This window comes from Molothrus aeneus, chromosome 6, assembly GCF_037042795.1.
Source record: "Molothrus aeneus isolate 106 chromosome 6, BPBGC_Maene_1.0, whole genome shotgun sequence".
In the NCBI taxonomy this organism is placed as follows: Eukaryota; Metazoa; Chordata; class Aves; order Passeriformes; family Icteridae; genus Molothrus; species Molothrus aeneus.
The window spans coordinates 54,677,508-54,691,357 of NC_089651.1; the positions used below are offsets into that span (position 1 = coordinate 54,677,508).

At 39.7% G+C, this 13,850-nt stretch overlaps 1 protein-coding gene across 1 annotated transcript in view; it reads right to left on the reverse strand.

Moving 5' to 3' along the window:
• The window catches only part of AHNAK2 (AHNAK nucleoprotein 2), a 128,841-nt gene that overhangs the window by 22,838 nt on the left and 92,153 nt on the right, over positions 1–13,850 (reverse strand). The window contains exons 2-6 of the mRNA XM_066552556.1: positions 3,440–3,516; positions 2,588–2,677; positions 1,768–1,824; positions 1,022–1,163; positions 507–682 (exon numbers count right to left, since the gene is read on the reverse strand). Of these exons, the coding sequence (XP_066408653.1) occupies positions 507–682; positions 1,022–1,163; positions 1,768–1,824; positions 2,588–2,677; positions 3,440–3,516 (542 nt within the window). The remainder of the gene's footprint in view (positions 1–506; positions 683–1,021; positions 1,164–1,767; positions 1,825–2,587; positions 2,678–3,439; positions 3,517–13,850) is intronic.

A 13,850-nucleotide genomic window follows, 5' to 3' on the forward strand; every position in this document is an offset into this window, starting at 1 on the left:
TTATATATAGTATTTATGTGTATGTATAAGTATTTGAAGAAAATACAATCTTTAAGTTGATGGAAACCTATGAAGAGGTCTGGCAAAATATCAGTGGTTAGACACAGATTTTTTTTAATAGAAAAATCTTACAGAGAAGCTTTGGATTAAAATTTTCACTGATATTTTACATTTTTGAACATGCTTATTATAAGTATTACAGAGATTACCCAAGTCTGTTCCATCAGTGGACAATTAACAATTAAAAAAATGCTGACTCACTAAAGAGTATTATCACCACCTAAAACAAGATTGTGGATTTATATAAAATCCATAGTCTCACTCAAGATATTTAAAAAGCTGCAAATATTGTGTGGGATTTTTTAAAATCATGAATATTCATGCTAGTAACTTTAAACACATGTGTAAGTCTTAAGAAGACACAAGCGTGTGTTTTATGATCTATTTCCACAGAGCACATTACTATAGTATGTTATCCAAACTTTGTAAACTAATCAGAAATCTACCTGGGCTATCCTTTCCTTTTTGTGCTGGGCTGTAGAGTGTTCCAGATCTTCTTGCACGGCAATTTTTCTTTTGAGGCTGAATTGGACTCTGTATGGCTCGGAATATTGGAGAATCTTGAGTGCATCTTCATATTTGATATTATCGAAAAATATTGTAGCACTTAGAAGCTGATCACCTGTAAGTGGAATAATACATAATTTTAATTACTTTGTGTTTTCTTATAGTTTTTTTTTTCTATTTTAGTTTTGTATATACTAATTTCTATGTGTCTTTTCCACTGTTCCAGTGAAAACTGATTTTTTTTACGGTATACAAAAAACATCACATTTCATTATTGTTCAAGCAAGTGATCTTAGAAATTATTAATATGGACAGGTTAAGCTCATAGATAACATTAGTTGGTTTAAAATCTACTATTTCTGATACCCAAAGAGATGGCAGATCACACAGCTACAATTCTCATTATTTAAAGATATAGAATAAAATCAAAACAAAATAAAAAATCAGACTGTACCTTCTCTAAGACTAAATATTTTTGAAGCAGGAGATTCCTTAAGTACTTTTTTAATAAATATTCCTTCATTTCCTCCACCTTTCACACTAAAACCACTAGCTCCAGCTTCCACTTCTGTTTTCAGGGTCACTTCCATTGTCTCCTAAAGATAGAAAAATATGTGAATTTATCATTTTTACTAATTTGTATTAAAGGGTTCTAAGTTGTTCTACAATAAAAAATTTAATCTCCTCAAGTATATTTTCAATGGTGCAAAAAAGATTATCCAAAATAGAGGATATACTTAGTATGGGTTTGATTCTGTTCTAAATTACAATTAAGCACGTGTGTTAGGGTTATGTTAAATCAGGGTCATAGGAAAAATAGGTTATAATTTTAAAATGTGAAACATATGGAAACTTTTAGGGCTGAAAGATTGTATTTTCTGTGAAGATGTTAACCACTCAAATTAAAGTCAATGGGCCAGAAAAGTCAGAATAAGAGTTAATGCTATACTGCACTCAAATCAGAGAAGGCTAAAGAAAGAATTCTAAAAAGAATTATGGAAGGACCACAAATAGGACAAATAAATGTTCCTGCCCGTGCCACAACTTGGCCATTCATGGAGTTCCTGGTCAAAACAAGTCTGAAGTGATTCTTTGCCCATTTGTCCTTCCTTCTGTCCACCCATTCATGTCTGTGTGTTTTAACAAACTTTACTATTTACAAAGCTCATACCTAAAACTACAGAGTGCTTTTAGACTGACCTGTGGATGACTCTGCTTTGATTTGTCTGTAGAATGTCTTTTGTTTTCTTCTTGAAGCTGAAAAACAATTTTAAATTATTTCAAGTTCAGAAGCCACAGTGTTCTTAAGTACAACAAAAGTCAGTTAAAATTCCTGGTTTAGAGCAAGAAATGAGGCTGACTTTAATGGCAACAGAGCAAAATCAGGATCAAGTGCCATGTACAACATGAATGATTTAACTATACTAATCCCAGCAGTAAATTAGATGCTAAGGCCTCCCTTCATTTTACCAAAATTTGCATTAAATCAGAGACCATTGTAAGAAAATTTTCATTTAGTCAGAGACCAAATGTCTTAAGATATTGGGAGACTTTCTGTGTCCTAATGTAGTACACTGTTCATCTTTCAATTCTGTAAACATAATTTTTTTTTACTTATTCAACTTCAGCATGAATTTTAAACTGTTGCCTACTTAACATGGCTGTACTAATTAAATCTCTAACTTTGAATAACCAAGAGGTGCAGGTAATTTTGAAATACTTATTAATTAGGTTCAAGCCATATATTCTAACGGGAAAAACACTACAATTTCTTTATGCTTTCTGCCTTGTTCCTTTACAGGATTAAGTCAAATGCATTTTCATGCCAAGAAACAAGAACATGGTCCGGAAGCCCAGCACAAAATAAATCCATCAATGAACAGAGATGCAGTTTTGGTGGGGACAGGAAGACAATATGGCTGCAGCAATGTCCCACTCTATGGCATGTGGCTCTCTGCTACTTGTGGGAGCTAAAGTATCTTGAGAAAGCCATGCCTACATGAAAATTTAGTTATCTTGCCTTTAAATAGTCTTCTTCTACGGGATACTCATAAACTGGAGAGGATCCTTGTGGCCTTGGACGAATGTCTTCTACTGCCACTTCAGTAACCTGTGGAAAAGACATGAGCAGTGGTAAAGGAACACTCACCATTAAACAGTGACTCGTTTTTAGGAATGTTTCTCTAGCTATCCATAGTAACCTTCTGAGTAAAAATCTTTCATTACTGACGGTGGATAAAAAATAACCAATAACTTTTTTTTAGGTCAAGAACAAATACAGTTCTCATGTTAAAGCACTCGAACCCACAAGGGACAGAGTTCTGAGAGACAAAACCCAGTGGTAAGCTTATTTTGATTTTCTTTATGTATTGTGTGTATCTGCAGACTGAACAGACTGAAAACAGACAGATCAATTAGTAATAACTGAAAAAGTTACAAAAAAAAATCCCTTCCCTGCTCTATTTCCATACCTAAACTTTGCATCCAATGGCTTCAAACTTTATTGCCCTCTATAAGCAAGCAAATTCCCAGCAGGAATTTCTGCTGACAAGCAATTGGCATTCTTCCTTCTCCAGTCAGACAATAGGGAACCTAAACTGTCTAAATCCTTAAAGAAAAGTTACTGTAGTCAACAGCCATGTAATAGTTTGCTAAGTCTTGGTAGTAAACTTATGCCAATGAACCATGGCAAAGAGCAGATGCCTTTACACTGAAACATCTTTCTGGGTTTTGAGCTGGCAGGACAATCCCAAGCAAAAATACATTTTAATAGGAAGGAAAACCACCAGCAAGACCTAGCCATAAACAAAATATTTAAGATCCCATTTTGCCAAACTGTCATCACAGAAAAATTCAACCCTAAAAAACTCACAGAATCTTCCTCCTCTGCATCTGCATCGGCATCAGCATCTCCCGGGGGCTCGGCCGGTCTCAGCTGTCGTCCAGAACCTGCAAGCAGCACACAGGTTGTGGTTGTTGGTGCCTGCATGATCCACACAGAGCACAGAGCAGTCAGCTTGCAAGCTGAAACTCCCTGGAGCAGCAGGGCAAGGGCTGTGCACAGGCCACTGGAAAGGCCTGCCTTAATTTAGATTCCTGGCATCACAGAATGGTTTGGGTTGGAAGGGACCTTAAAGATCATCCAATTCTCCCTACTAGCCATGGCAGTGGTTATAATCTGGTTTACTTCTAATTCCACATTTTCTCCAAACTGGGGGGGTTTCTTTTTCACAAAAGCCTTTACAGTTCTGGATATGAGTATTTCTGATATGTTTAGAAAAAGAAAAGCATCAACCATCTGCTGACCCCAGTCTCCTCCACCAGCCCCCACCTTTCCAGAGGGACTGAGCCCACAGTGAAAGCTTGGAAGGACTGGAGATCAGAAAAAGTTAACGAGACGTGTACAGAGGGAATCTGAAGTGTTTCTACCTGAGTTGTTTTATTCTTTAAAATAGCAGAATCAGTAATTAACAGTTTGCTAACTCACAATGAATTAAATTGATTGAAATTCCTCATATTGAAACTCTTCCTCACTTCTGACAAAGGTCTTAAGAACAGGAGAGTAAATATCATGAACCTTGACAGTACAAAAGACATTTTTTCTTAGTTTTTAAAAGTATTGAGGGAAGACAGAGAAGAGGTGAAGGAGATGGGCTGTCTGAAAGTATGATGAAATGCTTTAAATTGGGCACCAAAGAATGAAAACAGCATTTTAGAACAGAATTAGAACATTTGCAGAGATCCAGCTTTAACCAGTAGAGGACAGTGTGGCTGAACTACGTATTCCCTAATGCACCAGCTATTCACACACATGCCCAAGTCCTTGTCCCAATAACTATGTCTCTTTCCTGTCTCCATGCTTGTTTTCTCCAAGCCATCAGGCTGTCTAGCTCCCCAGCACTCAGTTCTGCAACTGCCATTACTATACATAGCTTTGGCTCTCCTAAACAGATCCTCTGGCTTAAAAATATGCTCAAAAACTGGAGAAAACAACTGACAAGAAGAACTGTGCAACTCATTGTCTGTCTCAAATGGAGAATCCTTGGGCTGGAACACAAGATTTCTGGACATTACACACTCTGTGTGCAGACAAGATGGCACGACTTAGTCATGTCTGCAATCACTGACTTACACACGTTGCCAAGCTCTTGTTAAAGTGGCTGGGATTTTGCTGGTCATGCCTCATAATTTTCTGATCTCCTGCGTTTACTTCTTTGATTTTTTGATGATAAAATTATATATTACAGGCAAAGTTTTGCAAGAGTTATGCCCCAGTGATCAGTGATGGACCACTTTGTTAAGATGGATGGAAACAGTGTGCTTCCAGTGGGAATATCCCCTACCAATCTGTGGGTCAGGCTTCCAAACTTGATAAAATAAAAAGCAATCCACATTAGCCATATGTACAGCATCATAATCAGTTCTCCTGCAGCATTCCAGCTCCAGGGAATTTGGATCAACTCAGAACACATCAGGGCTGCCAGATTATTCCTCCTTTAGCCTTCACAGCACTAGTCCTGACACCTGCAATGGACAATTCTAGCAAATTCTAGAAAATGGTCTTAATGCACATTTTAGCTCAGATTAATTACCTGCCTGAAATTTAGCTTGATTTTTTTTCAAAAGCTCGAGCATTTTTAGTCTTCAAAAGCTCAAAAAACCTGAAAAATTAGCATAACCATCTTAAAAATTTAGACATGGAGTTATGAACCTGATTTTAAGCATTTCTGCTTGAAAATTCTGGAATCCATTCATGAAGCACTTCACCAAATGTATTTTAATAAGCATCATATGAGGAGAAGAGCTGTAGGATTGATGCTTGATTGTTTAATTTGCCTAGTGCTTCTAAAGATTCAGGTGCCAACAATAAATTTTATGGCTGTTACTAAAATTCCAAGAAATAGTAAGGACTAAGTCTTGTGGCATTGCCATATTTTTCCCCTAGGAGAATCCCACCCACAAGCCCTGCAGTCCAGTAGAATGACTTAACAGAAAATTGCTTGGATTGCTGGAGTGTTTGCTCTTCAGTGCAGCACTCCAACGTTAACTACAGCATTGATCCCTGGTGGCTGCCAATAATTTTGCTACTGGAAAAGAAAGAGGAAAGAATCATCTCTGAGACTTCTTAGGCTGGTTCACTCTTGTTTTACTCTGATGTAGCTTCAGTGACACTTCAGCTGTCTGGAACTGGAGCAATGCAAGTACAGTACCTCTCCTAAACTGTGATAGTGGCGCCTTTTCCTAAAAAAATTAACCAACGTATTACTGTCCCCAGGGCTAACAGAGATGTGGGTGAGACTCCAAGGAGGGGCATCAGACACACAGATGACCTTGCCTCCCAAAGCTTCACACTGAGGCTGTTCCATCCACCCTGATTTCCCCAAACTCTGCCTAGGCTGCCCCTCTATGATAGCTAACCCATGTCATAAAAGACTACTTGTGCCCTTGGTTCCTACTGTAAACTAAGATTTGCTTCTGATTATTTCCTGATTCAGAACACTTTCAAAAGAAATCTATAAAAGAGAGGCATTGCAGTACATTTTCAGCAAAGCCTTCTTTCTGAGTAGAAAAGCCTGTGCCAATAAACTATGATTTATATGCATGTCATTCTCATGCCCTGAATAGTAGCAATGCCAACATTTTAAAGATTTTAACTTTTTTTTTATGGACCCTGGACAATCAATGCTTTGTTCAAAATGTTTTCATAAACAAGATGGAATTTACATCATGACTACTTCTAATAGCTACTGGACTGACTTCAGAACAAGGGAATTTTTTGAAAGTAAGCAGTAGGAGTTATATAGGCTGGATCATTTTCATATCATATGGCTGAAATGTGTATCGGCTTTTCAAAATGCAATTATTTTAAAATTATTTTATCTTTAGCCTAGCAACCCAGATGGACTGTTTGGGCAAAACCAGAAGGAAAAAAGTAAAAAGAGGCTATTTTTTTGGTATTCACATTCATTGGGCAACAGGCTCCAAAATCACATTTGATACAATATAATGAATTCCAAGTAAGACAGTGTCATTTAATTGAAATCAAATGTGCTTTAATGTATTGTATAAAGAGAAACCTAGTTTTAATTGGAACACTAGCATATAAAATTCCTGCGATCTGTATGCTTCAAAATTAAATAGTACATGAAAATACCAGAGATGTTAATAAAAGAAACAAAAATGTCTTTTGCTGATCATCCTAGCTTCTCTGCTTCCAGACTATAGCCCTTTTTCTGCAGCTCTTGATTTGGGCTTTTTGCTTTTTAAGATTTTGTACTAAAGTTATATTTGCATATGAATAGTGAATTTAAGTGATCTGCTCTCATCTTTAAGCCTATTACTTTTCCTTGCATCAACTTCAACATTACTTCAACAAATAATTTCTCTTAACAGACAGAAACCTGCCCACAGGTGAGAACTTTTATGCTCTGCTAACTCACTTATTAACAATAACACACTCTATGCCTTTTCTTTACGCTTTGTCACAACCTATGCCTTTTCTTTATGAAGATTTTGGCATTTTCTAGTTACCATTTCTAAGCTGTGACAAGAAACTAGCAAATCTATTTGTGCAGTGTTGTGGAAATAACTCTGAGTCCATAGCCAGTTAGAAAACTTGTACCTTGACATGTGGGCAAGGCTGGGACATCTTTAGATCAGGTCTTTTCTGACAGTGCAAAGCATGCTCTGGACACATAACCTCATTTGTGTTATTAATAAGGAGAAGGAGGAATGAATAATTGCAAGACAAACAACATAATTTAATGTCATTGTCGTTGTTGGCACCGTGTTTGACCCGCTAAAGAATTCATACATGTAGGTTAGCAGTTTTCATGGTGCTCCCTCATGGGCTTATGTCTAGCTGTAAACAAAGATGTGCAAGGCTGCTGTCAGGGACAGCTTCAGCTGGCTCCTGTACCAGACCTCTCCTCCTGCAGCCATCAGTCCCTGTACCTGCAGGTGTGTCTGTCCCTCTGCCTCCAGGCACCCTGTCACACAGGGCTGTTACTCCTCAACGCATAAATGGCTGGTAACTGCCAATGCATTTCACCAGAAAGTCTTTTGGTTTTAAAACCACATCCCTCTCTCCAGATGGATGGTGTGCCTGACTTTCCCCCACGGCTTCTCCCTCTCCTGCAGGTATCACAATTACTGGGATTTCTTTTCCTCCCTCAGAGCTCTCACAGCTCCTGAGCAGTGCTGGCGTGAGGTCCTGCAGCTCCTTCTGATTCACTTCTTATAGTTGAAATAGGGAATACTTAGAATACTTAGAATGTTTTAAATCGCAGGTCCCAGTTCAGGAAAGCACTTGATAACAGGAACACTATGCACATGCCTGACGTTAATCTTGGCCTCTCAAGAGCACTTTTTCAGATAGGTAAGCTCACCTGACTCCCAAGCAAGTAATGCTGGAGGGAAATGATCCTGCAAGCATCAGCTGCAAAGATAAGAATCTGAAAGTGTCTGCAAATAAACTTTGCTATGCATGTGCTTGTTCCTCAAAGAAGCTGCCATAAGGTTTAAACATGGTTAAAGGACAGGCTCTTGCACAGACTGTGCAGGCTCCACCACAACCTCGAGAAGGTTTGTGGCACTTCCAGTCAACACCTCCAGCAATGCTGGGGAAAACCACCAGCAAAAAAAATCAAGAAGTTCATCTTCTACAGAGATTTCCTAGTGCATTCCAAAGACCTGGATTCATTCCATTGTCCTGCAAGATCCCATGGACTGAGTTACAGCAACTGCTGGGGAGGGCTCCGGGGCACAGCCGGAGCGCAGCAGGAATGCTCGGCTGTCACTCTGTCCAGCAGGCTCCATGGCCATGGATGGGGACACCCGGCTGTCACTCTGTCCAGCAGGCTCCATGGCCATGGATGGGGACACCCGGCTGTCACTCTGTCCAGGCAGGCTCCATGGCCATGGATGGGGACACTCGGCTGCCACTCTGTCGGGGCAGGCTCCATGGCCATGGATGGGGACACTCGGCTGTCAGTCTGTCCAGCAGGCTCCATGGCCATGGATGGGGACACTCGGCTGTCAGTCTGTCCAGCAGGCTCCATGGCCATGGATGGGGACACTCGGCTGCCACTCTGTCGGGGCAGGCTCCATGGCCATGGATGGGGACACTCGGCTGTCACTCTGTCCAGCAGGCTCCATGGCCATGGATGGGGACACTCGGCTGTCACTCTGTCCAGCAGGCTCCATGGCCATGGATGGGGACACTCAGCTGTCACTCTATCCAGCAGGCTCCATGGCCATGGATGGGGACACTCGGCTGTCACTCTGTCCAGCAGGCTCCATGGCCATGGATGGGGACACTCGGCTGTCATTCTATCCGGGCAGGCTCCATGGCCGTGGATGGCTCCACAGTCACGGAGAGCTGCCCCTCCCAGCCCTCCATGGCTGGAATGCCGTGTTACTTCACTTGAACCGCTGCCAGCGAGACAGCAGGGCACGCAGCAGCTCCACCTAGAAGAACCAGCCCGTCAGCTGTGCACGAACGGCTGCCACAGCGCAAAATCAGCCGTTCTGCCTCAAAAAAAGGTGTTAAAGTGAGCGTCAGCACCGCCCCTTTAGCACTTCCCCTCTGCTCTGTGCTGCCAGTGGGACCCTCCCCACCAAGCCCTGAAATTTCTGTGGGATGAAGACAAAGGGCTGCTCTGTGGAATGAAGATAAAGATTTTGCTGCTGAAGGAGTTTAACAGGCCTTGTTATCAGCGGGATGCTATCAGAACCAGCTGGGCCGGTGTTCAAGCTACACTCCTGCCTTTGTTTTGCTCTGGTTTGGCAATGCCCCTTGGCTGCACTCTGTCCCGGGGCTGCATACTTGTGCTGTGATGAATGCAGCTCGGACCTGGGAGCCGAAAGCAGGGGCACAGTCGTGCTAAAGGAGCAGCTACTCCCAAATAACCAACGTGTGTGAATAGTTTCCTTCCATTCAAGGCATGAACAAGATGTTTTGATTCATTGCCTTGGTATGTTAAGCTGCCCTTGTTGGCTGTTAGAGTACTTCATTAAAAGCCTTCAAATAATTTCATCTCAAAATCTTTTGAAGACATTATATATATGTGAGTTACAATCATGAGTCTCCTTGCCCAGCCAGAGGATTGTCCATGAAGTTAACACTTATTTTTATCAAAAGGAACAGTACTTTGCTCTGCAAAGTACATCCAAGCAGGGAAATGTCTCAGGAATTAAGGTTCCTTGCAGACCATACTGAGCTCTGTAGGATTTTATAGAGCATTTTCTACAGGTTGACTAATATCAGGAAAGATGTGTAAGAGCACTGGCAACTAAGAACTGATATAAAGACTGACATAAAAACAAAAACTAACAGCCCCCAGATGAAAAGAAGAGTGAATGGCTTTCCCATGAGTGTGTGTTTATTGATAAGCTCTGCCCACAGATTTAAAAGTATTAAAAGCATTCCTCATCACACTTCACAATAGGAGCAAAACCTCTATGAAGGCTGAAGAAAGAAGTTTGTGATTCTTACAGTGGTCTACCTTTTCTCTGATGGTAAAGATACACTTGATAGAAGCCACAGAACAATTCAGAACGTGAAAATAAATCACTCTGGTGGGGCTCTGCACAGACCTTCTCAGTTTGAGTCATATTTTAACATAAAAAGCACAGGGGACTTTTTTTTTCCAACTGTCAAACTGAAATTTAGCAGATCCCGAGTTAATGACTTTCATCTAGCCATCATCATTTATTGGTTACTTGGCTATATAGGAAATGTAGTTTGGCCAGATTCACATAACTCTTCTGTTACAAGGATAAAATATTAACTAAAGTATTTCATTAGGCTGATATTTCACCCCTTACTGAAACAGAATAACCTTTCCTACAAGTAACAGAGAGTTTGAAAATAAGCTCTTAACCAAAGTTTATTGCAAGAACATGAATAGAGGGATGTCCAAAAGAGACAGCAAAAGCAGACAGCAGTGGTTGATAGCTGTATTTGGCTCTCCTGGTCTGTCCCTCCTCCTAGCTAAAACACAAGTGAAAAAGGCAAATGCTCATGGCACCCAGCAGGCAACCAGAGGTTTGCTGCTGCTTCCCCTAGGCCATGGTTCTGTCTCAGAAGCACAAGTTTTGTATCATCCCCAGTTTTAGTCTGTTTGCATAGAGGGTAGATGTAACTTCCCGTCCCATGTCTCTATCTTGCATGTGTTAGGCAGGAGTTTTCCTCTCTGCCAGGTTTTATGTGACAGAATGGGTTTCCAGTCTGTGCTATACAATCCTGCATGAATTTGTACAGTGTTTTCTTGCATAACATTGTGATAATGGAATAATTGTGAATCAGTATAATTATAAATTATGATTTTTTCCAGGATTGCAGGGCCTGTTCTCACAAAGATGATAAGAGAAGGGAATCACTTTTTAGCAATTGTTGCTATGTGTGCCCAAACTCCTGGACTGAACCAAAATTGCTTACCACCCTTTGAACAGAAAGTGAGTTAGCAATTCATAGCCAAATAAAGCAATAAATACTGGTCTAATCCACTTTGATCCTCAACAGTTTTATCTCCTGGGACTCTCAACAGTTTTATCTCTTGGAATGTGCTGGTTTTACTTGCAATTGATTCACTACTGTGTGAATAAATGTAAAGTTGTATGGATAAACAGTAAATAGTAAATAGTTGTATGGATACCCAAATAAAATTTCCTGGAGTGTCACTGCCCAAGTGGATGATCTGAGTTTTAAGAAGGGTTTCAGGAATGTGTTGCAAATGAAGAGCTCTCACTTACTTACCAGCTTCAGAAACCCTAGTGGGAACTATTCTGCAGCTATTTGATTATCCAGTATATTGATTATTGAAATCTTGCAGTTTTCTCCCCTCTGAAATAAACCCCTTCACCTACACAACAAACTAGACTTGGGAAGGAAATGCACAGCACATCTGCCTTCCTCTCAGACAAAGGAGTTGATTCCTGCTGCCTTCCCTTTTGGACAGCTGTGAACTCAGCCCTTACCACGACTCACCCAGAAGCACAGGCAGGTGGGTGCCTATTGCGGATAAGGCCCATAAGGATCACAAAAATTAACTTTGCCACATTCCTTCTCCTCTCTGATTCACCCTTCCAAGAATTCAGGCTTCAACCAGAGCAGATTGCCTGTTCCACTGCCAAAGCACAGCCCTGCTCAGATTTATAAATGAATCAAATGAATGCATTTATGGAAAATGATCTCTCTGCCTGCGTAGGCTTGATTGGCAGCCCTGAGACTCAATTTCTCTGGCCACAGAGTCAGTATTTCTTAAGAAGAAGTGGTTGTAACACCAAGCTGTCTCTTAAGGTAGCCCAGTACTGACACATGAAGAAAGATGCTAATTCTCAGTGGTTTTGGTAGAAAGCACATTTGTTCTGTAAGAATAGGTCTTAAGATAAGAATAGAGGAACTGCTAACATTTTGCAAAAAGCCCAAAGAAACTGATGCAGGCTTTGTGTAAATGGCACTTACCACTCCAAATTAGAAACAGACATTTTAGCCCAAACTGCTAAAAATGCTCTTCAAACCCTTTGCTTAAAAAAAGTCCCCATCAGAATCAATGCCCAGTAAAAATGTTTGTATTTAGAGATAAATATAAACACATACATCTATAGAGAGAAAGAGTTTGTACTATGATCCTTATGGCCTTAAGGTCCTTTTGGTCTAGAAGACTTTTATTTCTCCTTACCCAACTGATAAAATTCAGTGCACAATCCAGTGCCCAGATACAGCAATATTAATGGAGTGATGCGACTTTGCTGTCGCTTTGGTATGCTGGGCACAGCCCCTCTCAAAACAGGAATGCAGAAAAAAACCTGGTAGTTTTCCCACAACCTTTTATGGGGGCTTTTATATAAATATCTGCCTTTGGAAACAGGTTTTCAGCTCGAGAGAAAATTCCCTGGGCAGCTTGTTTGGATGTAAATCACCACAGAAGAAAATATTTTTTAAGCTTTTAAATTCCTTAATGTATATGTAATACAAGAGATACGGGATAAAGGTGACAGAAAATTATTATGGGAAAATATTTTACATCAAAGATAAAGTTAACAGTTCCCTCACTTTGTTAAGATAAAAATCTTTTCTGTCAATAAACACTGACAGTAGCAAAATAACATTTGGCACAGCTCACTTTTCCTTGTTTTTGTGTGGTAGGAGATTCTCTTTAAAATTGGAGAGAATTTCTGGATGCAGACTGTGGGTTTACAAAAGCATAAAATCTCATTTACAGACAAACTAATCCATTGAGTCAGATAAATAAATAAATTAGCTTAGTTCTGCCCACATCAGTGTAATTCAAACCTGAATAAATGGACTATAAACTTGGGTTTCAGTCACAAAAAGGTCAGATTTCAAAATAATTGAGTTGGTCACATACCAAATTCTTTTTGAAAATGTTGTCTAGTGATTTCAGCCCATTGTTTTTTACCTCTTTTTGGAATACCTTTCCCTAACAGATGCATACCTTGCCCAGCATTTTCTAAACGTGTCATTTGATACATGTCTTCTTTTACAAATTAAATGTTACCTTAATCTTCATTGTTTGAAATTAGAAATAATTTTTAAGACTGAAAAGCATTGAAATTTTAAGTGCATATTAATTTACAGAAGGAAAAAACTGATGCTGACAAACTTTTGTTGCATTATATTTTTGAAAAAAATAAAATTGAATCTTTGCATGTGGTTCAGTACTGATTTTCCATTTCTGTACCTCCTAGCACCCAAAAATAACAAATCAAAAGGCTTGCTTAATAGATTAGAGGGAAACACAGTTTAGTTAAGGAAGTAGATTTCAGTTTTAGGTTTCACAGGCACAAGTGTAAACGATTGGGAGAAACCATTTCTTTCAAGACTCATTACTGCAGTTCTGGATTTCTTTCTGGGTAAAGACTAAAATAGCAAGAAAGTAACTACACTGTGGCTCATCCCTGAATTGAATTGAGATGGGTGGAGTTGTTTGAAAGCACTAAGAGGACTATTTCTTGGATTTGATTATCAACCCTAACACTGATTCATAGCATTTCCAAACATCCAGAGCTTCTCCGTAATACAAAAATAATGATATCTAATGGAAATGAGTAACTTTATCATAATGGTCTGTTCACACTCAGGTTAAGCATCTTGTAACTCAGTTAAAACAGGATGCATTCTTTTTGGAGGCGCATGGTAAGGTTTTTTCTTGATAAACAGCTGTGCTAAATTCAGACTAATTCATAAGGGAGAGTAAATTACATTTTGTTCTTCAGCCAGATCAAGACTCCACTGAAATAAAAGAGCTTTGTACCAA